General features: G+C 39.7%; 1 protein-coding gene across 4 annotated transcripts in view; it reads right to left on the bottom strand.

Moving 5' to 3' along the window:
• Positions 1 to 596: 596 nt before the first annotated feature.
• Positions 597 to 26,236, bottom strand: part of pcnx1 (pecanex 1) — a 47,506-nt gene continuing 21,866 nt past the window's right edge. For 2 of the 4 annotated variants that reach the window (XM_055005770.1, XM_023286638.3), the window contains 26 exons: positions 25,590 to 25,807; positions 24,178 to 24,331; positions 23,900 to 23,932; positions 22,751 to 22,922; positions 21,095 to 21,205; positions 20,808 to 20,899; positions 18,490 to 18,599; positions 18,022 to 18,127; positions 17,787 to 17,879; positions 16,691 to 16,841; positions 16,300 to 16,441; positions 15,957 to 16,134; positions 15,700 to 15,808; positions 15,334 to 15,463; positions 15,182 to 15,240; positions 13,958 to 14,173; positions 11,255 to 11,508; positions 9,799 to 10,029; positions 9,194 to 9,294; positions 8,743 to 8,893; positions 7,311 to 7,541; positions 6,234 to 6,508; positions 5,972 to 6,150; positions 3,907 to 4,337; positions 2,222 to 2,362; positions 597 to 1,855 (listed from right to left, as the gene is read on the bottom strand). In XM_055005770.1, coding sequence (XP_054861745.1) covers positions 1,715 to 1,855; positions 2,222 to 2,362; positions 3,907 to 4,337; positions 5,972 to 6,150; positions 6,234 to 6,508; positions 7,311 to 7,541; positions 8,743 to 8,893; positions 9,194 to 9,294; positions 9,799 to 10,029; positions 11,255 to 11,508; positions 13,958 to 14,173; positions 15,182 to 15,240; positions 15,334 to 15,463; positions 15,700 to 15,808; positions 15,957 to 16,134; positions 16,300 to 16,441; positions 16,691 to 16,841; positions 17,787 to 17,879; positions 18,022 to 18,127; positions 18,490 to 18,599; positions 20,808 to 20,899; positions 21,095 to 21,205; positions 22,751 to 22,922; positions 23,900 to 23,932; positions 24,178 to 24,331; positions 25,590 to 25,807 — 4,209 coding nt within the window. In that variant the 3' untranslated portion in view covers positions 597 to 1,714. Of the gene's footprint in view, positions 1,856 to 2,221; positions 2,363 to 3,906; positions 4,338 to 5,971; positions 6,151 to 6,233; positions 6,509 to 7,310; positions 7,542 to 8,742; positions 8,894 to 9,193; positions 9,295 to 9,798; positions 10,030 to 11,254; positions 11,509 to 13,957; positions 14,174 to 15,181; positions 15,241 to 15,333; positions 15,464 to 15,699; positions 15,809 to 15,956; positions 16,135 to 16,299; positions 16,442 to 16,690; positions 16,842 to 17,786; positions 17,880 to 18,021; positions 18,128 to 18,489; positions 18,600 to 20,807; positions 20,900 to 21,094; positions 21,206 to 22,750; positions 22,923 to 23,899; positions 23,933 to 24,177; positions 24,332 to 25,589; positions 25,823 to 26,236 lie in introns of all 4 variants that reach the window. The other 2 variants (XM_023286637.3, XM_055005769.1) reach the window with 1 other exon arrangement.

The raw sequence follows: 26,236 nt of genomic DNA, 5'->3' as shown, positions 1-26,236 counted from the left end.
TTTCGCTGGATTTTGGTAGATTTTTTTGTGAATGTTCTTAAAGAAAATATTAGAAGTTTTACTGATATATATATGTAATCACTTTAGATATTTTTAGATTTTTTTGCAAGAGTTTTACTCATTTTTTGAAAATATTTACAAGAATTTCCTTGCCAAATTTGGGGGATGTTTTTTAAAATAAAACTTTTAAGGAATTTTGGAATTTTCTTGCTGAGGGTTTTACAAATTATCAGAAATTTGGGGAAGTTTTTTGGCTGAATTTTTGGATTTTTTTCAGACAAGGATCAATATTTTTGGTGCCTGTAAATGAGGACAACAGAAGGGTTAAAGAATGACCTCATGGAAAATGATAATTCAGATATGAAGTTTACAGCACAAGAAGGCAAAGTCCAGTGCAGTCAAGTGATTCTTTATGTAAACTGCAGCCAAAATAAATAATAAAATCCAAAGTTTTATTTTACATTTACTGCCTGTAGCCCTGTTTGATGACCCAGCTTCCACTTTAGAGATGAAAACTGAAGCTCAAATGTTAAATACGGTTCATATTTTGACGTGAAAACACCTGAAAAGGTGCATAAGCATGTAGAAGAGGCGCATTAAAGACAGCAATAAATCAAACTTTTATTTTTGCATATAGAAAACGAATTAAGTTAAATAGTGAAACAGTCCATCAAAAATGCGGCATCTTGTTTTCAACCAATGGTCCTTAATACATTAACCTTTGTCCGAAAATGAAAAAAAAAGTGTAAATACCATGTTCACAGTAATAAATATTGAAAACAAAATCTTTTATACATTAATATTATATATATATATATTTGTGTAAATATATATATATATTTATAGATATAATCATATACAGTAAAAAGTTATTTTCAAGTTTATCAAACACAAAATATTAAAATAAAAATGGCTGAAAACAGAATAATGATTGCATTATTTTTTTCATTCCAAAGGCATCGGTAACCATGGCCATTCAGAGTCTGTAATAAATAAAATGTGATATTATCTAAAGATTGTAGTGCATCACTGTAAATTAAAAAAAAAAGAAATGAAAAAAATTATAGTGCAAGTTCTTTTTTTTTAATCTTTGCGCAAATTAATCTTGCAAATTTTTCAAAAATAATCCAAAAAAAAAAAAGGAATGACGACAATGAGACAGAGTGGCAGCACCGTCGAGTCCCAACTCCTCTGCGGACTTGGCAGCGAATTAAAAGAAGAAAAAAAAAGCTTTCACGTGTATGAAACCATGGCGGATCTTATTTGGCAAATTATTTAAGGACAAGAAGAAAAAAAAAAACCTTCACGCGCTCCGTACACTCAGCTCTGTCAGTATTTCCAAGAAAAATCGTCGATGAAATGCATAGAAATTAATCACCAGTAGCGAGAACTAACTTAACTTAAGGGTTTTGTTTTACTGTCATGCAGCATTTTCTGAGACGCGAAGCAAGGCAGATACTGTGGCGGTGTGTGGATGCGGTAAAGCATTGTGGGTAAATGTAGGCTCTGCCTGTGCTTGCACTTTTCCCTGGCTTCCTTTTCCCCCTCAGCGGTGAGGGCCGGGGCAGGGGGGAGCTCCCGGGTCCCGTTTGTCTGCAGGATGCCACGTCCTGCTGAATGCCAGGGAGGTCTGGCTTCGTCTTCACACAAGCATCCACGCGTGTGTGTGTGTGTGTGTGTGTTTGATGTGTGTGTGTGTGTGTGCTTGCTCGTCTCAAACCTCTGCACCCAACTCAATGACCCCAGTCTCTATAATGGGCACTAGCTTATCTTCCACCTGTACCAGCAGGATGGTCTTGTCGATATGGGAGCGGTTGGCTGGGTCTCGGCTACAAGGCACCCACCGGTGAATCACCTGCAGAGGGCAACAGAGGAGGCGGCTGTGAGGGGAGGCGTCCAATCTCATTTATGGAGCATTTATTACTGAGCAAGTAGGTCAGTGACAGTGTTACAGGCCAAAAAAAAAAAAAAAAAAGAGGACACAACAGAAGCAAGCTTATCACGGTAAAATCATTCGTCAGACAAGAGGTCAGAGTGTGTTTGTAGCTGAAAAGCTGAACAGATCATATTCACCTGTACAAGTTTGAGCCATCTGAAGATTCACTGTGAAAATATATTTTTTTTCCCACATTGTCAAACTTTAAAACGGGTCAATTTGACCCACAGGACGGCAGGAGGGTTAAAGGTAAACGTGGAGATGCTGCTATATAAAGGGACTTACATGTCCTTCCATGCCCTCTAAAGGGCTCCAGTCTCTCCAGCAGGTCCGTCCTGCTCTCAGTCTCACGGTCTCGTCAGGCCACTGCAGCTCTTTACGCTTCGATAGGCTGATGTTCTCCAGCACCTGACTCACGTCCACGATCTGAGAGCAACAACACAAACACGACAGGAGGAATGATGTGATCAGAGCAGAGCTAAAGTCACAGCTACACTAAACGCATTTGGACTGTTGGAGGAGCGGATGTGCTGCAGAATTGATCTTTTTACTGGTGACATCTGCAGTGCATGTAGGCCGTAGGACTGTGGCAAAACAAGATGTGAGCTTTACAGATCTGACCTGTTTTGAAAAATTGTAGATGATAACTTGCAAAATCACAGAAGAAAGTATTAATTTAGATGTTGCATATCTATAATGTCCACAATTTGTTCTTTTACAACTCTGACTGTACCAATACACTACAATTTAAAGTATTTAAATCAGCAAAAAATATTATTTTACAAATACTGGCAAATATGTTAAGGATCGAAAAATGGTAAATAATTTCTTTAACTGTAATTTTACAGATTTTCCCGGTTTTCCCAAATTGCAAATAAATCATAGCTAATAAAATCACAGAAAAAAAAAACTAAATCCGGCCAAAACTATATATAATGTCCACACAATAATTTGTTCTTTTACAACTTTGACCATACAAATACACGATATTTACTATATTTAAATCAGCAAAAAAGACGGTTCATTTACAAACATTAACTGTTATTTTAAAAGAAAACGTGTGTTAAGAATCAAAAAATGGTAAAGAATTATTTTAACTGTTGTCGTTTTACAGATTTTCTCTGGTATGTTAAATTGGAGATAATAGCTAATAAATCACAGAAAAAAAGGAGATAACGCCGGATTAAAAATCTGTATTTTTACTAAATTTGATCTTTTACAATGTGTGACCATAGAATTACACCGTTTTAAGAAAAAAATCAAGATTTACACATTTTCAAAGACTTTTGGCTGCTTCTAATGGTTCTAATATTTTATTTTTATTTTTATTTCAGTATTTAATCGTGCAAGTTGCTATTTGACTTAGTTTGACTAATTAATTACACAATTTTTTTATATTGTCTATTATATACATATAAATAAAATCTGGCAAATATATAATTAATTTACGGACATTTGTTGCTATTTTCACAGTTTGTTAACTTCACTGTATTACACAACGCATTTTTCCAGGCATGTTTACTACCAAATTATCAACTATTTTTTACAGATTTATTTTTTTTTTTACAACAGTGCAGCACAGTTCGGTGAAACGTTGTCATCGAGTTTGTGCTAAATAGGTAAATTAAGATGTACAGACTACAGTAGATTCTGTAAGGAGTAAGGTTACTAAGCAACTGTCAGCTGATATTTGCAAATGAATGTCAACAGGGTGAACAAGTCACTTCAGTAGATGCCCTGTTTGACATTTCTTGTATAATGGTAGTTTAATTAAAAAATACGGACACTTTATGACCCATTTGTGTGTAAAATGGCTGCGCATACCTTCAATAAAAAATACAAACAGATGCATTATAATGTTTCCAACGCAGATCTCTCCTTCATATATTTGCTCTCATTATACTAAATGTCATTGCCAGTGATGTCTTTTTGATTTAATTCCAGCTTATTTCTATAGAATGTTTACGGACCTGCACTCTGTAGGAGATGTCGTCTCTCCGTACGGTGGAGACGGTGGGGTTGTGTTGCTGCGGGTGGTGATGGTGGTGATGATGCTGGCTGAGAGGGTCCGTCACGGTGCTGCAGAGGCCGTCGTTGCCCAGGAGGCCCACCAGCGTGTGGCGCTTGCAGGGGGGGATGCTGTGGCTGGAGAGGGAGGCGGAGGGGCCGGCGGGGTCCGAGGTGGAGCCCAGCCGCAGCTGCAGGGACGTGGGGAGGGTTCGCAGAGACAGCTGGCTGGTGGAGGAGCGTCGGCAGGGCTCCAGGCCGGTGGTGGAGGTGCGCAGGGAGGAGTGGCGGCTGCTGCTGTAGCGGTACGATGAGGACTGGCTGGCAACAGAGGCTCGGGCAGGAGAGTGACGGACCAAACCAGACTGAACGGACTGAGAACTCTGGCTGGTTCCTGGACAAGGAGGAAGAAGGAGGTCAAATCAGAGGTGGATCAAACTGAATTTCAAAGAGGAGTACCGTCACACTAACTTAATGCTAACTTCACCAGGCTAACATACCCCTAAGGACAACACAAACATGCAACATAGTCTGTAACACCCAATAATTTACCAGCTTAATAAGAATGTAATCAAATTTGTGCTAGACTTGATCAGAAATGCGCTAAATATCAATAATGTCAAAACTTGACTAGTAATGTGATAAAATCTTCCAGCTAAAATTGTAATCAAATCAAATTCATTTTTATAGCACATTTATAAACAACCTCAGCTGACAAAGTGCTGTACAAGTTATCAGATAGGTAGCAAAAACTTATATAATAGAGAATATAAAAAATAAACAAAAACTTGTGTAATCAATGAGTAAAACTAAGTAAAACAGGAACTTGCACGATTGATAACTAAAATAAAAATGAAATATTATAATCATTAGAATCAGCCCAAAGTCTTTGAAAACATGTAAATCCTGAGGTTTTTAATTGAAAATATCAATGGAGGAGGAACATTTGATTCAAAGGGGAGAAAAATAAAATTTTTATCATTCACATAATTTCATTCAGGTGTGTCATTCATTCTTCAGAACTGAGCCTGCAAAACTTTTGACATAAAATGAAACATTATTTTCATTTATGGTCAATAATTCTATATTTTGTGGAATGTAGAATATAAAAATATTAGAATGTAACAAGCCGAGCACAAAGTAAAACAACACAGACAGACAACTATATCTAAAGTTTTTAACAAATTGGAAATATGACAAAAAGCCTCATCAAAAACCTCAACAGAAACAGTTTTATGATACAGTTTTGTTTGTTTTAAACAAATGAAGGCTAGATTCCACAGTTTTTGCAATATTAATAATATTTATTATACCTAGACCAATTATTGTTTGTATTCTTTCCTTTATTTAGAGAGAATGCAGCTGAACCATACAGTCTATGAGCTGAACACTGCAGGAGAAATGCTGTCACCATTCAAAAGTACATTTTTTTATTTCACGCCCATCCCATGTTTTTTCACGTGAAATAGCTAAAATAACCAAAATAAAAAAACATCAACACATCACTCCTGTTTCAGCCTCTTTGAACTGGCTCCCAGTATATTTTAGGGTAGTTTTTAGGATTTTACTGATAACTTTTAAGTCCTTCACAGCTTGCTCTAAGCAACATTTCTGACTTTTTAGTACAGAATGCTCCTTTGCACACTTTGACAAACTCATGAAATGGTCATTTGTTTGTTCCTGGAGCTCAGCTGAAGATTTGAGGGGACAAAGTGTTTGCAGTCGACGTCTCGAGGTCCAAGTTTCCTTTGAACTGTCTTTCATTTTCACTAATATTATTTCTACTTTTTAACACTGCTTTTTTTGTATGTCACATGGTGTTTTATAGCTGGAGGTTTTATTTTGATACTTTTTGTAAAGTGCTTTATAAAAAAAGATTATTCATTTAACTTCATTGGTTTATGTTTTGCTGTGGCATCAATATTTGTAGAATTTTTGTGGAATTTTTAGCATCATGCCATTCCATATTAGTAGCAATTATGAAATGCTGCAAGCAGTAAAAGGTAATACAGGCGTAGCAGTTCTTACCCAGAGGATGTGGCTGGTATGAGTGAGGAGGAGCAGGTCCAGAAGTTCCTCCCTGTGACACCGAACTCTGCTGAGAGTCGCCTCCAGTTCCGTTCCCACTGCCACAGGACAAACCTCCTGCGTCTGAATCCTCGATATTCCCTCCACTGTTACAGCCTGCACCACAGCCCTTCCGTAACCTATGAGAAATACATTTATTAAACCAACAATACCACAAATGTATGTTTTCCAAGCTCCAAACTCAACCTGCTGGACCACCGACCTGTGCCACGTGCTGACTACAAAGTTGCGGATGTTCCCGATGCTGATGGGGCCTCCCAGGATGTGTCCGAGCTGCGGGTGCGAGTTGCAGTAGGAGGTGGTCAGCGGAGACACGTAGATGGGATAACCGATGGGCTGGTCGCATGAAGAGTTGATCATGTTCCGCAGAGCCTGCTTGGCATTCTGGATGCTGCCGCGCTCTGGGTTTCTGTTTCTCAGGAACACCAGCTCCTGCTGCTGCCCGGCCCAAAGGCCTCGGACACATTCTTTATTCACCTGCAGCACAACATAATCACTGAGCATAACAATAACAACAACAATAATAATAATAATAATAATAATAACAATAAGAAGAAGAAGAAGAAGAATTTTATTTGTATAGCACCTTTCAGAAGAACATTCACAAAGTGCTTTCACAGGTAGAACGTAGTGATAAAAGAGAAAGAAAAGAGAACTTTACAGGAAGGCGAGTCTGTAAAAGTGAGTTTTAAGAAGTGATTTAAAAGAATCTACTGATTCCAAAGCCGAGGGGCCCTGATGGAGAAGGCCCAGTCACCCCTGGATTTTAAGCCTCAACTTTGGAACAACGAGGAGGGACCCACCCGAAGATGTAAGGCTGCATGAGTGGACATACAGGCTTAGTGTGTCTAAAATATAGCCAGGGGCAAGGCCCTGGTAAGCTTTAAAAGTGATCAGTAAAATCTTAAAATCAATTCTAAAACGGACAGGGAGCCAGTGGAGGGAAGCTAGAACAGGGGAGATGTGATGTCGTCTGTTAACACCAGGAAGAAGCTTAGCTGCTGTGTTCCGGAACAGTTGGAGGCGGGAGGGGGATTTTTGTGGAATGCCCGATAAAAGGGAGTTGCAGTAATCAAGACAGGAAAAAATAAGGGCATTGATGATTTTTTCGAGATCTGATCGAGGGAGGACTGATTTGGTTTTGGCAATGGTTTTTCTCTGGAGGAAGCAGGATTGGATGACTTTATTGATGTGGGGCGTGAAACTGAGGTCAGCATCAAACAGGAGTCTTAGAATTAGTGGCAAACACTGAATGACAATGACTCCGCTGCGGTCTCACCTTGATCACACGGAAGCTGAGGTATCGTCGATTGAGCATGATGATTTTGTACTCGTTGGTGCCCTCGTCCAGGACGTGGCGCAGGGCGAGCAGCGACGGGGCATTGGACAGCACGGCGCTCCTCCAGGCCGGGTCGCCCTCGTGAGCGATGACCAGGTTCTGCTGGTGGGAGGAGATGGCCTCGAAAAGAACCGCCGGCTCATCGTACTCGTCGGGGGACGTGAAGTGGTCCTGAAAAAGGAAACAAGTGCAGCGTCAAAGCAGTTGAGTATGTGAAACGTTAGGTTATCAGTTACACTGCAAAAACTCAAAATCCTACCAAGTCTATTTGTCTTATTTTTAGTCAAAATGTCTCATCCCACTTGATTTAAGATAAATTCACTTCACTAGTGACATTTCACCAGATGGAGGGACTTGTTTTAAGACAATGCAACTTAAATATCTTGTTAAGTCTAACAATCTTGAAATTATCTTGTTTTGAGTTGTATTTTACAAGAAAACTCAAAACTATTTTAAGACATCTCAAATTAAGAGGTTACATGAAAGCAAAAATCTATTTTTGAGTGAAAAACTGCTTCTTTTTTTTTTTTTTTTTTTTAGCATGTCTGGCTTATTTTAAGACACCTAATCTTGACAATACTGGTAAAATATAGCTTAAAATAAGTTTTCCCAGCTAATTTTAAGCTCTCAATATTCGAAATATCACATCTTATTTCAAGAAATCTTACCAAGCCATTTTTCACTTGTTCTATTGGCAGATTTTTTCACTTATTTCAAAGTAAAAGTTCCTTGAAATAAGTTTTTTTTTCCTGTTTTGAGAGGGGCATTTTTTTCCAGTGTATTGATGTCAGTCATCTGTTAGTCATCCATTAAAGATAAGTTGTTCGTATGTTTAGTCATTTTCAGAGTTACAGCTTGTCTGCTGCTTGTAGTAATGTGAGTTGTGTCTGTTGCACAATAAGAACCAAAAATAGAAATCTCAGGTTTGGAGTTTCAAGACGTTCCTTTGTCGACTTCTGAAATGTAACCGAGGTTACAGGTCCTTCTAAGCAGATACTGCCATCTCATTGTTAGGAAGATTATCTGTCTCAGGAATGTAGAACCTAAAGTTTACATTAAATGGAAAACATACATTAAGGTTTAAACTTTACAACCTATTTACGAGTCATTAGGAAAAGACTTTGTGTTCATTGTCATGTCATAAATAAGCTGTCATTCTTATTCTTCATCACATTGCAATGATATATTTTCATTCTTTATTATTTAATTAATACTTTTATTATTTACTTGTATGCAATATTACATTTACCAGCGACCCAGCAGTGTGTTTGTGTTCTTGTTCAAGTATACGACCCCAACAGCTTTTTTCCCTGAAAAATACGAAGCTGAAGGCACTTTTGTATCGACAGCAGTTCATTCTGTGGAGTCTCACCTGGTGTAATTTGAGAGACATTCGGATTCCAGGCACCACGACCTTCCTGAGGAGTTCCATATCTGCGAAGATCCACTCATCTCGCACCGACGAGATGCGGAAATCTCCCTTAAATAATGCATGAAGTCCATAAAGGAAAGACTCCAGATTGCTGTGATGAAACGGAACAAAGACATAAAAGCGTTATTTACTTCTTTTCATCCAGAGGACAGACAGAAAGGACAGAAGGAAGGAAAACAGCCCAAGTGTATGTCTGTCAATGCATATAAAAATATGTTTGTGTAGATGCTTAGTCATTGTAACCCTAAAATGATACATTTTCATTCTTTTAAATGTTAAACAGGAAACATTAACAGCACGACTGTCACAGGAGGTCCAAGTCTTGTTGTTTGGCCTACATAAGAGAACATTTGAACTTGTTCGCTCATAATAATAAAGATGACTAAATAACCTGGACATATGATGGGCTGCTGTTCCCAGAGCTCTCCGTCCCAGAACACAGAGGCCGAAGCAGAGCAGCACCAGAGCCGAGTCCTTCTCACTGTCCAGCGGCTGCAAACAAAGCACAGACAAGGAGGATTTGTGAAACTATTCTCTGCTAACATTTGTCTAAAAATCTTTACCGTATACTGAAAATATTTCCTTTGGCCCTGACATTTTCAACGCCTTTCTTCATTTATTAAAAACACGTCATCTGACAACAAATGATGCAGTGTCCTGTGGGGATCAAACAAGATGGAACAGCCTTTAAAATTTGATTAAAATCTAATTACTTGGAGGGATTTATGTTTTTTTAAGGCTTTTGAAGTTTGACTGTGAATTGTCACTATGAGGCTATTAGTGTACTTTTATTCACAAACTGCAAAATCAGAGTACAAAGTAACCCTTATCACACTACCATCAAAACTGTCCTGCTTTGTGAGAGGCATCACATGCATCCTACAATAAGCCAGTCTATGTGTATATCTGAATAAATACAGTCAGTGTAGACCAGCGTCCCTCCTTCACGGCGGCTTAGGGAACTCTCTACAAACAGAAAACTGAAGTCAGCGTTACCTTGGCCCTCCGAGAGTTGCAGTACTGGATCCAGCCCAGGTAGACGCCACAGAAACTGTCCCTGGAGACGCCTGCGAGCCGATGGTCGTAGTCCTCGTCGATGTTGGGGTTGAAGGTGGGATCCAGGTCCACGTAGTTCCTCTCCCCACATCCCCGCAGGCCGTCTTTCATGGTCTCATTAGCCAGCCACTCCTCCAGTTTAGGGGACGCAATCACGTAGTAAATGATACCCTGAAGAGGAAAGACATGATGCATTCAGATCATTTAGAAATCCCACAGCGAGTTAAAATGTCAAACTTCATCGTAACCCTCTGAACCCCAAGAAGCTTCTGAGCCGTCATATTTTTGCACACTGTGGGCTCATTTTCACTACAGTATAAAGTCCTGCACCTCTATGGAAACAGCACAACCATTATCAGAAGTAGAGAAGATTCATAAATGTCTTTTGCGAAGTTTTTCTTCTATGTGTGCGCCTTAAGTTTCTATTTTTTATTATTTTATCTGATTGTTTTGTTTTTATACATTTTCTATCTTCAACCTAGCACTTTGAGATTTTGCCTAAATGAAAAGTGCATTACAAAAAAAAAATATTATTATTAGTTTTAAGTTATGACATAAATCATAAGGAAGAAAAAACAAAGTTGAATTTCTTCGTTTTATTTTTCAAAATGGTGGCTCTACATACTAGAGATATTTCACCACTTGCGTTGCTAATTTGGGTGGGTACCAATATCCACACTACTATCCATCTAGCATGCCAGAAAAAAGATTCAGCATATCCCAATATATAACATGTGAAATACAGTTGCAGATTTTGTGGCTATTCTGACCCATAATCTGCACACAACAGATGACAGCTCATTTTGCACAACAGACTGCGACGGTACAAATTTAAGGCACATTATTATGAAAAAGTAGCATGTTGCATATGCCATGTAACAGCACGTACTTTTAATGGCAGCCATAGCGCATACTGAAAGTAAAAATCTAAGTAAGTATGCAATTCAGAAGGCAGCCTAAGTTTTTATACTTGTCTCCTATCAGGTTTGTGTAAACACATCCTGCAGTTCAGCCGAGAAGCTCCTGAATCTTTGTCATCTGACTGTTGGTTCCAGCTAATGGTTTTGCAATTTTGCTATGGAATGCAGAAGTTTTGGGTTTCTTCGACAGAATCTGGTCCAAATGGTTTGCTTTGGGCAAATTTTGAAATATGTCACACAGTATACAGTGATTTTGATTAAATATAATGATTTTAAGCTAAGATTTGGCAAATGTTCCTGACAAAACTCAAAAGCCAAAGTTACACACATCACACAAATCTGACATTTTTTTCTGTTTTGAAAGTTTCTGCTTATATCAAATAGCATACTTATGATGATTTTTACAAAATCAGATGCTTTTCAAACCCAGCTTTTGGGGTTCAGACAGTCAAACTGTTCACTGTGATCAAACAAACCTTGACATAGTAGGTGGTGAGGATTCGTCGGAGGTCGAACACCTGCAGCATGGAGGCGGCGCTATTATCAGTGATGCTGTAGCCCTCCAGAACATATTTGGTGACCAGAACCTCCCAGGCCAGCCAGCGCTGCCCAAAAGCGGCATTGAAGGATAAGATGTGAGGGAGGTGACCCGGCTCGCAGCAGCAGCAGCCCTCGTCTTCCTCCACCCCTTCAGTGATGGCCTCCACTTCCCGCTGCTGGCAGTAGGTTCCTGTGGAGGAGGAAACATCAGCAGGTTAGTGATGCTGTATGCAAAATGTACAGCTTAAGAAATGGAAACTCAAGAGGGACAATGGTTTGTTCTATAAAATGTAAGAAAAGTGTTAAAAATTTCAACCTTTCACATCTAAAGCCTTGTTTTTTTATTGCTGTTTTTTTTTTTTTTTTTTTTTTTAAACTAAAACCCAAAATATTCTGGCTTCTGTGAAATAAATCCTCCTAGCTGAAAAGCAGAACTGGCATTATTGCTTGACAATTTACCTAAATCAATCAATTAACAAAATACCCGAAGAGATTATTTTTCTGTTGACACACTTTTGCGTGAACTGGGTTAATTGTAGGAGCGTTAACACACTAACCCACTAACACCTGAGGCAACATACACGTGTACCTGTTCATGTTTAGAGGCCACCTTAATGGGTTGAACTGCATGTCGACAGACAGAAGAACTATAAAAAGATAATCTGTAACAACACTTTACATTTACAGGCAAAGCTGCTGACAGACTGCTGATGAGTGTCATGCTTTCAGGAGTGTCTCTTAATTCTGTAAAAGGTTGACTGCATCACATGCTCTCAGCAGCACTCGTGCTTCAAACAGGTTTGTTGTGCAGCAGAAATCTTCCGACCGAATCACCCAAAGTCACAATGATAGAGCACGACCAGGTGTGTTTGACAGGGAGATAAAGCACTGAACTAAGACGCTGGAATGCTGTTTTAACTTATAAAATGCTGAGGGACTGGTTACTAATCCTCACTCACTCCAAGGCTGCACCATACAGATAAAAAAATAATCATGAAAAAAGTTTCATTTCTGGTGCTACTGATAATTATCATGGTAATTTTTATTGATCTATTATTAATATGGACCAGGAGAAATAAGGTTTGTTTTAAATGTAATCACATCAGCTTATTTAACAAGGTACACAGATAGTGATTTTAATGTTCACAACAATAAAAACAAACAAAAATCAGTAAATGAACACATGGAAACAAGAATAAATAAGGATAAAGGAATGATTTCAGAGCAGAGGGTGTTTAAGGTGAAAGAGCTGTTGCAAGGCAGGGAAGGAGAACATTTAGAGTTCTTAATGCAGCCAAACATTGCATTCTTATTATGTGCTTTCATGGATGTTTGCATTTCAAGCATTTATGGGAACCTATCAAACAGTTTTCTTATTGCTACTGATGAAGTGTGTGTCACTGATTCATATTGTTAATAGGTCTAACTCTATCATCTAAATCCAGACATGAGTCAAATACTCTTTTGTTGAGTTTAGTTTACCTTTCTTGGGAATAAAAACAGTGTTAGGGTTAGAAATATGAGTAGGAAGTCACTGAAAAGAAGTGTGGACTAAACTTTTAACACATTCCATTGTACAGCATTCTTTGTACCATCTGGTAAACCTCATTCACAGGGAGATGCTTCAAACTTAGCTTTGTGTTTACTTTGCGGAAATATGATGGAAGTGAAACAGCTTGCACCACATAAACTGTTAGTTACATGGAGATTAGTCATTACAGTTTTATTATTCATATATAGCACTACTACCACCTCTACTACTAACACTAACCTACCAGCTAACTGAGCTGTTTGTGACCTGTTCAGTGTGAAAACTGAAAAACAAAATGGGAAGCGGTCGACATATCTGACCTGACTCTTGATAAAATGTTATTTAACAATGTAAAATGGGATGTTTTTGACAAACTTCAACATATCATAGTTGTTTTTTTTGGAGGTTACCGCAGCTTGTCATGGCTTCTGAATTAAAGATTAAGCCATAAATGACTAAGTCCTGGATTGAAAATAGCTTGTTTTTGCTAAAAATATTGCAAAGACTTAGCATTGAAGCCCAGGTTTCTTTAAAAAAAAAAAAAAAATCTTTTATGGACATTTACTTCGGAATGTTTGTGACACTGATCATAGAAACCACAGTTTTGGTTTTTGTTTTTAAGCTATTTTTTTGCGTTTTTGTCATTATTATACATAGGACAGTGGAGAGAGAGACGGGAAATGTGGGTTTAAGAGTAGGGAAATGACATGCAGTAAATGGCCATGAGCTGGATTCAAACCCATGACAGCTGCGTCAGGGACTACAGCCTTTGTTTATGAGTCGCCTGTTCAGTCACCTTTGTATCATTTTTAAAATATTTCTACTGTTGTATCTTGCACCACCGTACATTTGTGCCATTGAAGTCTGAAACAGTGTTTTTGAGTCATCTGTACAAAGCAGCTACAAGGTGGAAATCCTCAGCCATGGCTTTGACTCATCTTATCCCTTCTAGCACTTAAGAATCACCACACAGACACATAAACAAAGTTAAAAAAAAACAAAACAACAACTTGATCTTCACTGGCTAGAAATGGAGATGGATTTTAACTACATTCTTGACACGTTTGGTTCCATGCTCTCTACACGTGCCACACATGGACCTCCTCACCTCTGAACTCCAGCCCTCGGAGCTGGAAGGTGACCAGGCCATTGCCGATCTCTATAAGATGCACCAGAGCGTTCAGGTAGTCGGAGGCCAGGATGAAACAATCCCCGGTGCTGAAGTTTCCCCAGCGGCCCAGTAGGAGGTCTCCACACAGGCTGTGCTGCAGGGAGCGGGTAAGATGCTCGTAGAAGATGGAGTTCAAATTGTTGTCGTCAGAGCCTGAAGAGGGAATGAAGGAAGACAGAATAGTAAATGCATCATATACAGTATTCAGACACTGACATTATGGAAATTGACTAAGGATTAAAAATTGATTCTTATTAAAAGACCTTAAATTAGGCATTAGAATTTAAATGAGGGCATCAATTCTCCCTGTTTGCCAAAAATAAACTCTGGTGACAGTTAGGTCCACCCAAAAACATGTTCAGATGAAACAGTGCTCAGAGCAACTGTATGAGCAGCCTGTATTCTGCTAAAGTACACTTTAACAGGTGCAATATGTAAGATTTTGGAATAAATCTGGCAGTACTATAGCAGTAACTACTTGCAATGTAAAAATGTAGTACAGTTATGGTGTTCTTAGCAGAGAGTTAAGTCAGACGATGTTTTATGTTTAGGCAGTTGGTCTAGTCATGCTCGCATGATGATGCATGTGAATCCCTCCCTTTGAAACTGTTGGCTTTTGCACTGTAACAGCAAAAGTGCAGTACATCATTCAACTGTTTCCCAAATAGTAAAGAATTTAAAAACAAGGTATTTTATTTACATTATTTATGTAATTTATGTGCACTTCCTTTTAGCTCATTGTGAGAGTTTCTACTGTTGTTTTAAGGCTCTTCTCTGCTACATCTTCTTCACATTTATCATTTCCACTCTGGCCTTTGTGTGTTTGTTTCCCCACCGTTCAATCTATGTTCCACTCATGGAAGGAGATTGTAGTAGTGACAGGTCAAGTGAGGACAGCATTACTTGAGTTAACAACAACCTGCTACGAACATTCAATGCATTTCACAATGCTATCATGGGCTAATAGTTGTGGCTGAAGTATTTTTTGTTGCCTCTCATGTACACAACCTTTCTGGTTCCAAATTATAGTAAAGAGATGGGAGGCGTGGCCGACATTCTTGCTTACTTGGGTCTGTGATGCTGCATTAAGTGCTTTTAAGTGTTACATGTAGAACATTTGAAGGAAAAACAAACCAGTAAACTTGAATGTCACATCCTCACCTGGATTTCTGTCCAGCTGAGAGGCCAGCCGAGTGTTAGAGTGATCCACCCTCTTGGTGCTGCATAACAATTCAAATTCACACATTTTAGAAGCAGATTCACAGAAAGTCCTTCTTATATTAGATAATTATTATTTCTGCATTTGTCCCTACTTGTAATCTCTCTCCCAGAACTTGACGGGTCGGACGTAGGAGGTGATGAAGATGGCGCTGCCCAGGAAGGGGTTGAGGGGGGTGGAGAAGACTGCTGACACTACAGCCTGAACAAACAGCATGGCAGAGTCTGGAGGAGCTCAGGTCAAGGTCACTGTTTGCTAAAGAGGGCATCTACTCTCTGTACATTTAACAGGAGCTTCATAAAACTCCAACACCAAGTACGACCTAAAAACTCACCACCAAGTTCAAGATCATTATCAGCTTGACACAGGTAGACTTTACTGTGATGTTAAAGTGACACAAGTGCACATAAGAAACTCAGTGTACAGTTCACGTTAATGACAAACTGCACTGAAAGGATACGAGGCACAGCAAAGGGCTGAGCAAAGGCGTGGAAGGCTGAGCCCCATGTGATCTGCCATGGGGCGATGTAGGTGTAGACAAAGTGCAGCTTGTAGAGCAGCTCCCACAACTGGAAGAAAAGGCAATGAAGTTCAGGATACTGATGCAAGTAGCAACATCAAAACAAAAAAGTCCTTTGACTGCAAATGAGTAGAAATACTTAAGTATGAACCATCTCTAGATTTTACAACTCATTATCATACATATATTCCTCTCACCTTGCTGAAAACAATGGACATGAGGAAGAGGTCGAGCAGCAGCGTCTCGGACAGATGATGGTAGTCGAAGGTGAAGAAGAGGACGGTGAAGAGGATGGTCACGTACTGGTAGGTTGGACTGCTGTAGGAGGAGCGCAGCAGCTTCAGGCCTGCAACTGTGATCATCAGAGCGCCGACCCTGAAACACAAACAGACTGGCCATCAGAAACCATAAATCACCAAGAGTAAAATCAATAACACAACTACTAATTCTGCAGTGCCGTTTTCCAACCAGGAAGCATTATAGATTATATTACATTAGAAAAGTGATGCCGGAATGAAAGAAAACACTAAGAGTCCTCACTCTGTGTCGAGCCTCTTTGGGCTGGCGAGCTCTCTGGCGCTGCCGCTCAGCTCGTTAAGGATGACGAGCGGATAGAGGACGTTCTTTTCCACAAACAGCAGCCACACATGGAGCTTTTCAAACCACATCACATGAGCCGCATCTGAGGACAGACAGTTTAGAGATACAGTTCAGGAATACAGGATTGCTAAGATGTAGAAGCGCATGATAAACAAAGACTGTCAGAAAAAAACTGTCGACTTTCCAATCTGCATTCGCTCTGTTCAGACTGATGATTGACACAACAACAAAGTGGTTGTTTGAGTTTCTATTTGTGAGTCTAGACACAGTTTTTCTTCTCTGGCTGAACAGCCACAACAAACACAAAATGAATATTCCTCAGATGACTTACCTCTGACTTCAAACTGATAGTACTCCTTGGTTTTGAGCAGAGGGTGGGAGAAGCAGTACCAGGGCAGCTGTTTGCGGACTTGAGGCAGCAGATAGTGGGTGAGCAGCCCCACTGTCCCCAACAGAGCATAGAGGACGTAACTGAGGAAAGGCTGAAGGAATACAGAGAGATGATTTAATGTTCTGAGCTTCTATCTGCTGCTATGTAGCTCTTGCGACTTCCCCTTTACACCACTCAAAACCTGCAGGCAGGCGTTAAAGGCACATTATCTTTAAAAACAAAAAAACAAAACACCAAAATTGCATTTATCTTAGCCAGAAACTACAAAAACGGAAAGAAACATCAGAACTTTCCATGTGCTAATCATGTGTGATGTGCAATTCTGCCTGAAAAATAGCCAGAAATAAGCTTAAAATTGTGACATTTCTTCAAAATCACTTAATTCCACATGCCTTGCTCCTAAATTGGCCGATAATAAATGGTTTGAACTAACAAGGTTGAGCTCTGGACAGTTTTTCCACCGTTCACACCAGCCACGCAGACCTGCATGCCTGTGGTTATGAATCCAAATGTGGAAAAGTCGAATAAGGACGCAGAAGGAAGGCTGTCCCGTGTTTATGCAACAATACAAAGACGAATGGAAATGCAGAAAATGTGGCGAGACACTGCTGATTTCAGATAGGAATTGTTTTAGAGACTGAAAAATGTGTAGAGGTTGAAGAAACAGTTGGATATCTTTAGCATGTGGAGACCTGCATTAGTAACACATGGGTTTACTGGGAAAAATGTTTGACATGGTGAGCCCAGGTTTTAACATGTTTTATAAAATAAATATTTCAAGAAATTCAACTTTTTTTAAAATATAATTTATGGCATTAAAATGTTGTTATATTGCTCTCTACTTCTAGCCATGGTTGTGTTGTTTCCATAGAGGTCCAGGACTTTATATTGCAGTGCAAAATGAGGCCACAGTGAGTAAAAACGTGACAGGAGAAAATAAACGCCCAGAAACTGACTGGAGTTTAGAGGATTAATGTATATTTTTGTGGCACACATTACATTCGAACTATTTCCAAAGATGAAATATTTACTGTACCTGCAGCGCTATGAACACTGTGCTGACGTGGATGGCAAAGTAAAGGACAGCAATGACCACACAGACGATCAAGTCCGACTGCAGACGTTCATTCTACACATTTGGAAAAAACATTGTCGATGGTATTAGAAAGCAAGAAAAAAAACCCACCTCATTAAAAGGCTTTAGGCAGAGAATTAGAACTGTGTGCTGCAGTTTTAACAAGATAAATTTGTCTTCTATGTAATAAACTCACCACCGAGGCCCTTAGCTTCTCTGGCAGAGGGTCCTGCACCTCTGACAATGGGTCCTCCGGGTTCTTGTCTTTTAAATTGGGTAAAATCTTGGACTGTATAAGTGAGCTGTAAACCAAAAGGGCAAAAATATCAGCTACCAATCTCCTGGGGATGATTTATCTTAGAGGTAATGTATAATCATCTACTGCTGAAACCACTGGCTGGGTGAGGCGATTTTAAGCTATTTGAACTTTTAGAAATGCTTAGAAAATCCCCTATCTGAGATAATCCACAGAAAATATTGAGTAGAAAAGTCACAGATTATTCTTTAATGTGGATTTCTCTCTTGCAGATATGGGTCAAACAGTTAATGGAAAATATTTTGTGGTGACCCGTTTTTGCCTACTTAAATGAGGGAGTTCAACATTTTTACCACTTAAACACGTCAAGTATGGGAAACTATCTGTTGTTGAGGTGTGTATACTCACATGAGGACAGACGGGTCGCTGCTCTGCCGGCTCAGGTGGTAGGATACTGCCACCAAGAGGCCGCAGAACACAGAAAACAACACGGGGATGTGATGAGGCTCCCACGTCTCCTGAAACACAGACAACAAGATTTTACATACTTATTATTTAAAAGCTTAACAAACAGAAGTGAATGTCTCAATTATTCCTGCTGATGTATTAAGATACAGGGTTGGCTTTCAAATAATCACAGTGCTTCATATACATTTTACATGTAAGTGATGCAAGATAAGGAACATCTACAAGACTTGACAGATGATTTAGTGTGTAAAAGTGTATAATCACTTCTGGATGAGACACAGAATGTTGAAAAATGTTAGAGCACATTTAGTTTTTATTAGCCAGCCATCCACCACTTTGATCCAAACTGAAATGCCTCAAAAACTACTAAATGGACAGCCTGGAAATAATGTTCTGACATCTGTGGCTCACAGATGACGTATCTGACTGACTGCTGTGATTCAGTGATTTTTCCTCTGGTGATGGCATGAAGTCAACATTTTTGGTTTTATAGTGACACGTTGACAACTATTGGATGGATTGTCATGAAATTTCACACAAGAATTCATATCCACCTACAGATGGATTACCAGAATTTGAATGATTTGATTCCGACTATTGTCACCATCAGGAAAAAATATTGTTTTCCTCCTTAACTAAATACTAGTAAAACACTCCTTTATATTAATCTGTACATGTGTTCAGTGCCTATAAGCAACTCCTAGCAAGCTAAGATGCTAACTGCAACAATGAACATCACACCTACAAAATAAAGTCATATTACAATAATTTTAGTATAATGTTAGGTGTATTATGGATTGGGAAACAGCAGTTTGACACAGTTTTAATGGGTGTGTTTTTATTTACATCACCACAACAGGAATTTACATAAAGCTAATACTGCTGATGAACAGATTAGTACAAAGCCTTTGATATCACAAAGAGTTAAGCAGTGTGTCCGCTAACAAATAGAGCTGCCAATATCCAATATTTTCCCAGTCATTTTGGTTGACTGCTTGTTCCGATATATGCACATATTTTTGCCACCAAAATGCAGGAAGCATCAAGTCTCATCTGTCGTGGAATTAACATAATATTATGCCTGCTGTTATCATCAGGGCTCCAGACTTAACTTTTTCTAATGGTAGCGCCGGTGAAACCAACTTTCTCATTTGGATGCACCTCCCACCTTGTCACAGGCAAAACACATCACTTCTTTTGTTTGACCCTACATTTATCAATGCTCCCTTAACGCCCCATAACGCAGGCTGCGGTAGATACTCCAGCCTCCCTGTGACCCTAATGAGGATTAAGCAGTGTATAGACAATGGATGGATGGATTGTCTGATTGCCATTACCTGCCCGTCAATGTGCATTTTGTCCCATTATTCTATTTTAAACATTTGCTCCAAGGAAAATCAACAAATCTAAGAAAGACAAAATTCTTTTTTACCTTGTGAACATGTTCATATGACATTTTTAATATGCTAGAGGACGTACCAGGAGCAAGATAAACTCTCAGCGCCATGGCTGAACATTTCCACTTTGAAACTGCAGTGTGGATTCAGACTTGCCAGGTTTAATGCGTAACAAACCTAATCCTGTTAATTTGTAGCGCTGGGCTTTCATTATCATTATTCTTCTTTAGAATCGGTTTACGGCTCAAACATATATAACTAAATTCCTCTAATATTACAACTTGCCATTGGGCAGCGTAGAGTAAGTTGTACAGTGTTTGAGCAGAGATGTAGGTGAGATAATGTGCAGCGAGAAGTAGAGGGGTGGGTGGTAGATTTGCATATTCTAAAAAAAGGCAATAGCGCAGAGTTACATATGAGCCATTTAAAGGTAGGAAGGGATCATTTTCATGGGGGAGAGAAAATCTAAAAATGTAACTTTGATCCACAAAGATGTATTTTTAGAAAAGTAATCAATGACCAGAGCGGAATTTTAAAGCCTTCTTCAGATGATATCTATGGTGATGCTGATACCTTTGTGCATCTCTACAAACTTGTTGATATTTAAAAGAACTGCAATCAAAGTGAGCTAAAAGAAAGAAAAAAAATCTTGAAAACAAAGTGCTCCTACATCATTAAAGCAGCAAGACTGTGGTACTTTTTCTGTCTCATCAAACACTCTCAAGTCTTCAGCTTTTATCACTTGTAGAGGACATAGTTTCACACTGTGCGCCTTTGTGAACGTAATAATGTTATAAAGTCGCTTTTCATTACAAATAAACGACATCTGGTTACAGACAGCTCGGTCGGCTTTGCCCTCACCTTCAGAGCCCCGTAGCAGAAGCCGTAAAGCAGAGCGACGGTGACGATGCTGCGCAGGATGCTGTACAGCGCTGACAGAAGGCTTGTGGAGGCTGCGGAGAGCACAGAGAGGATGCCAGCAATGAGAGCACTCAAACTGACAGCGACGAGGCCGGGCAGAATGTAAATCAGCACTTGGGGCCTCTGCCATATCATAATGTATAAGGAGCGTATGTGGGTCTGTTGTCTCATCCGGGGGAGGTCAAAGTCACCCCTGCAGAGAGGCGGCGCATTTACAAGTCACTCACCGTTGCCCCCGAACACATGGATGTCCAGCTGCTCGAAGAGGTACATGACGAACGTGTTGACTTGTGGCAGCAGCCCCACGAAGAAGACGATGGGGAAACACAGAGTGAAGACTGCAACGAGACAAGATGGCAGTATTATCAGGAACTAAACAGACTTTTTACACATTTTTCATCCTATAACTAGAACATTACTGGTTCCTACTGGTGTACAGCAGCATGTCTCCAGGGTAACTGCTGCAATTATTGTTTATTGTTTTGTAGGTAGTTTTAATATTTGCTAAGCAAAAAGACACTACCATTAGTAAAAAGACTGTGACTCATACAGTAGTTGAACTCAATCTGTCTCTTGTGTTGGGTAAACAAAGTGTCAGAATGGACTTTATCGTGTACATTTTTTGTGTGTTTTCTGTGATTTCCAACCAGTTATTAATAGCCCACAAACTTACTACAAATCTCCAGCCAAACTACAATGTTTAAACTTAGATAAACTTGATAACCTTACACCGTCCATTAACCCAAGTCCCATTTAGGCGTTTTTATCTTTGATACTAATCTCAGATTTGATTGCTGTGTTAGTGCAGCAATGCTTTCATGTAGGTAAGAAATGATCAGTGTACCTGTGTGTTTCCCTGCCTGAGTGGAAAACCTACTTATGCCTTGAAATTATACAAAACAACTGCAGCTGGGATTTTAACAAGAACAAATGCAAGAAATCACACTACCTCCATTTAGACCTCTTTGCACTGGTTTCCCATTAATTAAAGATACGGTTCATTATTTTCAAGCCAAGGGTTAGAACAGTTTTGGTTACTTCACATGAGAGGTTCCTTTTCTGTATTTGTGTTTTTTGGTCTGTGGTGTTCAGTTAGAAAGAAGATGACATCACACACTTGTGTGCACCAATCGGAATTTGAATCAGTGATCTGCTGACAGCTGGTGGTTGTCTGGCTACTGTCAGTCAAACCAGTGAAGCCACATCCACACAGTGCCAAAGCGGGGGCATTTTTGAGTGTTAGACTCTTAATAAATAATACTTAGGATGTTTTTAATGATATGTATCTGCAGTAAAAATTCAAGTCTTAGCCTGTTTGCAATAGCTAAAGAAAGCTGCAGTTGTATTAGAATCAATATCAATCAAAGATTACTTATATTAGTTCAGTGCAACTGGGAAACTGGACATGCATGTCATCACAGACCATAAGGTTGTGGTACTTATTGCAATGCGGGCAATATCTGCCACACACAGCCTCAAAATGCATTCCTCTGTGTCCATCCTGTGGCACAGTAGCATTCACTGTTGATTGGCTGTTACATGTGACGTGTAACCAATCAGATTGTACTGTGGGCGTGACGCTGCTTTAAGACCAGAGTGACTACAGATAAGAGAGAGGCAGCTGCACTAGAGCCAAAGCAGCACATCTTTAAATTATTCCGATAATCAGAAAAACCCTGTCTATTTGACTCAATAATCAGTTGACACCTAATACATACCTGCACTGAACTTCTAATAAATCTCCAAACAGTTCATCTTTATAAACCTGGATTTGTGCATAAGGTGGTCTTTTTGTTTGTGCAGTTTTATTTTGTGTTTTGTCACGTTTCTAGTACGTGTAAAAAAAAACAACAAAAAAAAAACACTAAAAAAAAGCTGCTCACCTATGACGAGGTCCCTGGCGGAGGTAAGCACCAGGGAGCTGGTGAGTGCGACTCCATACAGGGTGAAGCGGGATGAAGTGGTCCTCAGACTGCCGTAGTGGAGCAGCCAAATGAGGCCACAGCACAGGCAGAAGTAGACAGGCCGGCTGTACGCGATGATACGATTATGGCCCTGCAGGGACAAGGGTATGATGATATAAATGGATCATTATTGGAGCTGGGTTCTCCTATTGTGGCTCATTATTTCGAACATGCACCTACTGTATGTATCTCTATCTATACATATGAAATGTAAGCATGAAAAGGGCTAAAATAGCAAAGTGTAACAAAATTTCTTCAAATATTTATTACTTTTTAGATAGCATATGTCTGTCTATTATTTTTTAACAATAAGCTTTGATAAACTGTGGATAACAGCAGCTCCCCCAATGCAACACAGTCAAACGACAATTACTACTAGGGAAAATATTATTTCTGTGCTATCAGTGTGACATCAGCCCCGGGGACGGTGACACAGGTATAAGCAGAAATAACATCAAGTGTAAGGTGTCACAGGAGAAGGAGGAAGCCTGTCTGCAGGTTTCAACTCAAGACGCTACTCTATGAGCTGCCCTGTTTTCTGCACCAACGGAAGCGCTGACAGTTTACGCATCAACAATCAGATTACACAGACCAGGGCTTGTTTTTTTCTCTCAACATGTCATGAAAAGGGAAGGAAAGAAGTCCTTGAGGTGAGCTGAGGGGACGGAAAAGGGGACGACATAAGGGGAGGGGGGAGATAGACGGAGAGGGAGGCGAGATGCACACAAAAGAGTGAGAGAGTGAGCTGTGGTCTAAACTCTGACCAGCTATTTAAAGCTTGTGCCTGCAGCTGAGTAAGAGCTGCATTAATAAAAGACGCTGTTTCAGTGCAGCCTACTGACGCAAGGGAGGGAGGAACACAGGCTGAGAGGGGGAAAAAACAGCGTCATTTTCCAGAACCACAACAGCAACAAAAAAAAACCGGAGTAATAACTACAGGTCAGGTTGTAAATGAAAGCAACTGATTCTGAACCAGAGTAGTATTTCATTTGTTTTTGTTTAGGTGCTGTTTTTCCAACATGTTGCACTTTTAAAAGAGTGAAAAATGATTTATAATTGGTTACTTACATGCCGAGGGGAAGAGGAGTCTGGCTGAACACTCTGTTAATAAGAAGAAACATAATTCACCTCTCGTAAATTTGTATAACTACTTTATTGCAAAACAGTTGGGAGAAATCATTTTGTAGCATCAATAATTCCTTACAGGCAAACCAAACTTTTAAACTTTTTACTGGTGTGCTGGAACACACGATGGCAGCTTTTCAAATGTTTCTTTGTAACAATGGTTCTCTGTTCCATTTTATAAGGTCAAGTGTAAATGCTACACTGTTAACTCGAGCCCTCACCTTTAATAAGGAATACTGGCAACTTGCAATGACGAGGCAGAACTGAAAGACCCAGATGTCGGTGAAGAAACCGTGGACGAGCAGCACTGAACCCAGAAAGGCCACTAGGACAGCGAGCACCACTGCCAACACATTCTCCAAAACCTCACGGTTCCTAAAACAATCGAGAAAAGTCAGCTCAGAGGGACACTGAACCGTTTTCAGACATCAAACTTACTTTCCCTGATCAGAATCGGACTTTAAAAACATCAAGAAAAGAAGAAAAAAAACTAAACACTAAAACACATTTAATAAAACAGACATCAGATGGGAAACAATATAATCATGATAACAATCCTAAAGACTCATAGAGAACAAAGTGTTCCAGAGCATCAACAGTGAAAAATGATCAGTCACTCTGGACTTTAACTGGCTGCTTGGACTGATGAACAGTTAAGGGCTGTAAAGGAGAAAATGGACGGAAGAGCTCTGAGATATAAACTACTTTCAACCTGTGCAGTACTTTAAAAAACAAATAAAGGAATTGTGTGATCGATTCCATTTTTCACTGAGAGTTGTGGTCGTTCTTCTTGATGCCGGTGAGAAGCTGACAGCTACATTTTCAATGAGCTGCAGACGAGACGAGGCTGACTGACTGACTCCCACATGGAGGGAATTACAGTAATCAAGACAAGAAGAGACACAATCACAGACTCCAAATCCTTTAAACAAAGCGGAATGACTCGAATTTTACAATAGACCTAACAACAGGGCTGATTTGCTCGTTGAATGTTTAGCCAGAAAGGCAAATGACACTCACAGAACTGACATGGGGTTTTTGAGCCCATGGAATCTAACCTTAATATTGTGATATTTGATCAAAATCACGTCATTCTACATGTCTCATGTAAGAATTTGCTAAAAATACAATGTGTACATTACCCAGAATCTGCACAATAAATTACAATTTTAAGCTAATCAGCTTTTCAACTGAACTAGACTGAACTGCAGGCTGTTTACAGAGCATATGAGAAATTCAACTTTTGTTTCATTATCACTTTGTTGTACTGCACAAAAGACATTTCTGAATTCTATTTCTAGTCATGGTTGTCTTATATCCACAGAGGTGCAGGACTCTACATACAGTGAAAAATGAGCCCACAGTGAGGAAAAAATGACAGAAGCAAAACATGTCCAGAAACTGCTTGAGCTTCAGAGGGTTATAAAAAGAAAGAAATTAAATGGGGCCTTGGACAGAACCTTGTGCTGCACCATAAAAGCTGGACACAGAGGAAAACTCTCAGGTTAACTGAGTAAACTGAATTGATTCTATTCCAGTGTCACCATGGGGATTGAATCTAAAAGTGGTGCTTTGTAAAAAATAAACAAAAAACATCAAAATAAGATGCTGATGACCTGCCGTGCAACCTCACCTGTCAAACAGCGCCAGCAGGGTGAGCCGGTCGAAGTGCAGGCCGACCCACATGTAGGGGAGAAGCCACAGGCGGTAGTACTGCTTGGCTTTGCCAGCGGCTGTGGTGGCTGCACGGTCCTCTTGTCCAAGTGGTGCATCCTGGAGCTCCGGGCTCAGATCTCCGTCCTGCTGCTCCAGAAGCTCCGGGTCCATCGTCAGCAGACGGTTCAGACGGATCTGAGGGAGGGAGATCTGCCCCACAGTCAGTCAAACTTATTTGAGCTGCATTTTGATCAATAATACGACTCAGAGAGAATTTACAGTCATGATTTTGAATAATAAACAGTTTACATAACAATCAAACTACAACATGCCTGTCATTGCAGTTAAACTCAATACAATAAGCATAAAATGTTTCATGTGAGTGTTTGATCTTGGCTGTTATTCAGGATAAAGACGGCACCACCACCGTCCCATCCTCTCCCAGACATCTGGACTCTTACTGCAGAAATACAGCCAGCATCAGATGACTGAAGATATCTTACACAGAACAAGCCGGTCAGATATCATCAGATAAACCTTAAAATTGTTTTCAGAGTCACCTGGTAGCCAGTTTAGCTATTTTAAAGTTTGTATAATCTAATTTGTTTTTGGCCCGAGGTAAAA

Source organism: Amphiprion ocellaris, chromosome 20 (genome assembly GCF_022539595.1).
Source record: "Amphiprion ocellaris isolate individual 3 ecotype Okinawa chromosome 20, ASM2253959v1, whole genome shotgun sequence".
NCBI classification, from domain to species: domain Eukaryota; kingdom Metazoa; phylum Chordata; class Actinopteri; family Pomacentridae; genus Amphiprion; species Amphiprion ocellaris.
The sequence above is the reverse complement of the archived record's forward strand: the minus strand, read 5'-3'. Positions and strand labels throughout refer to the sequence as shown.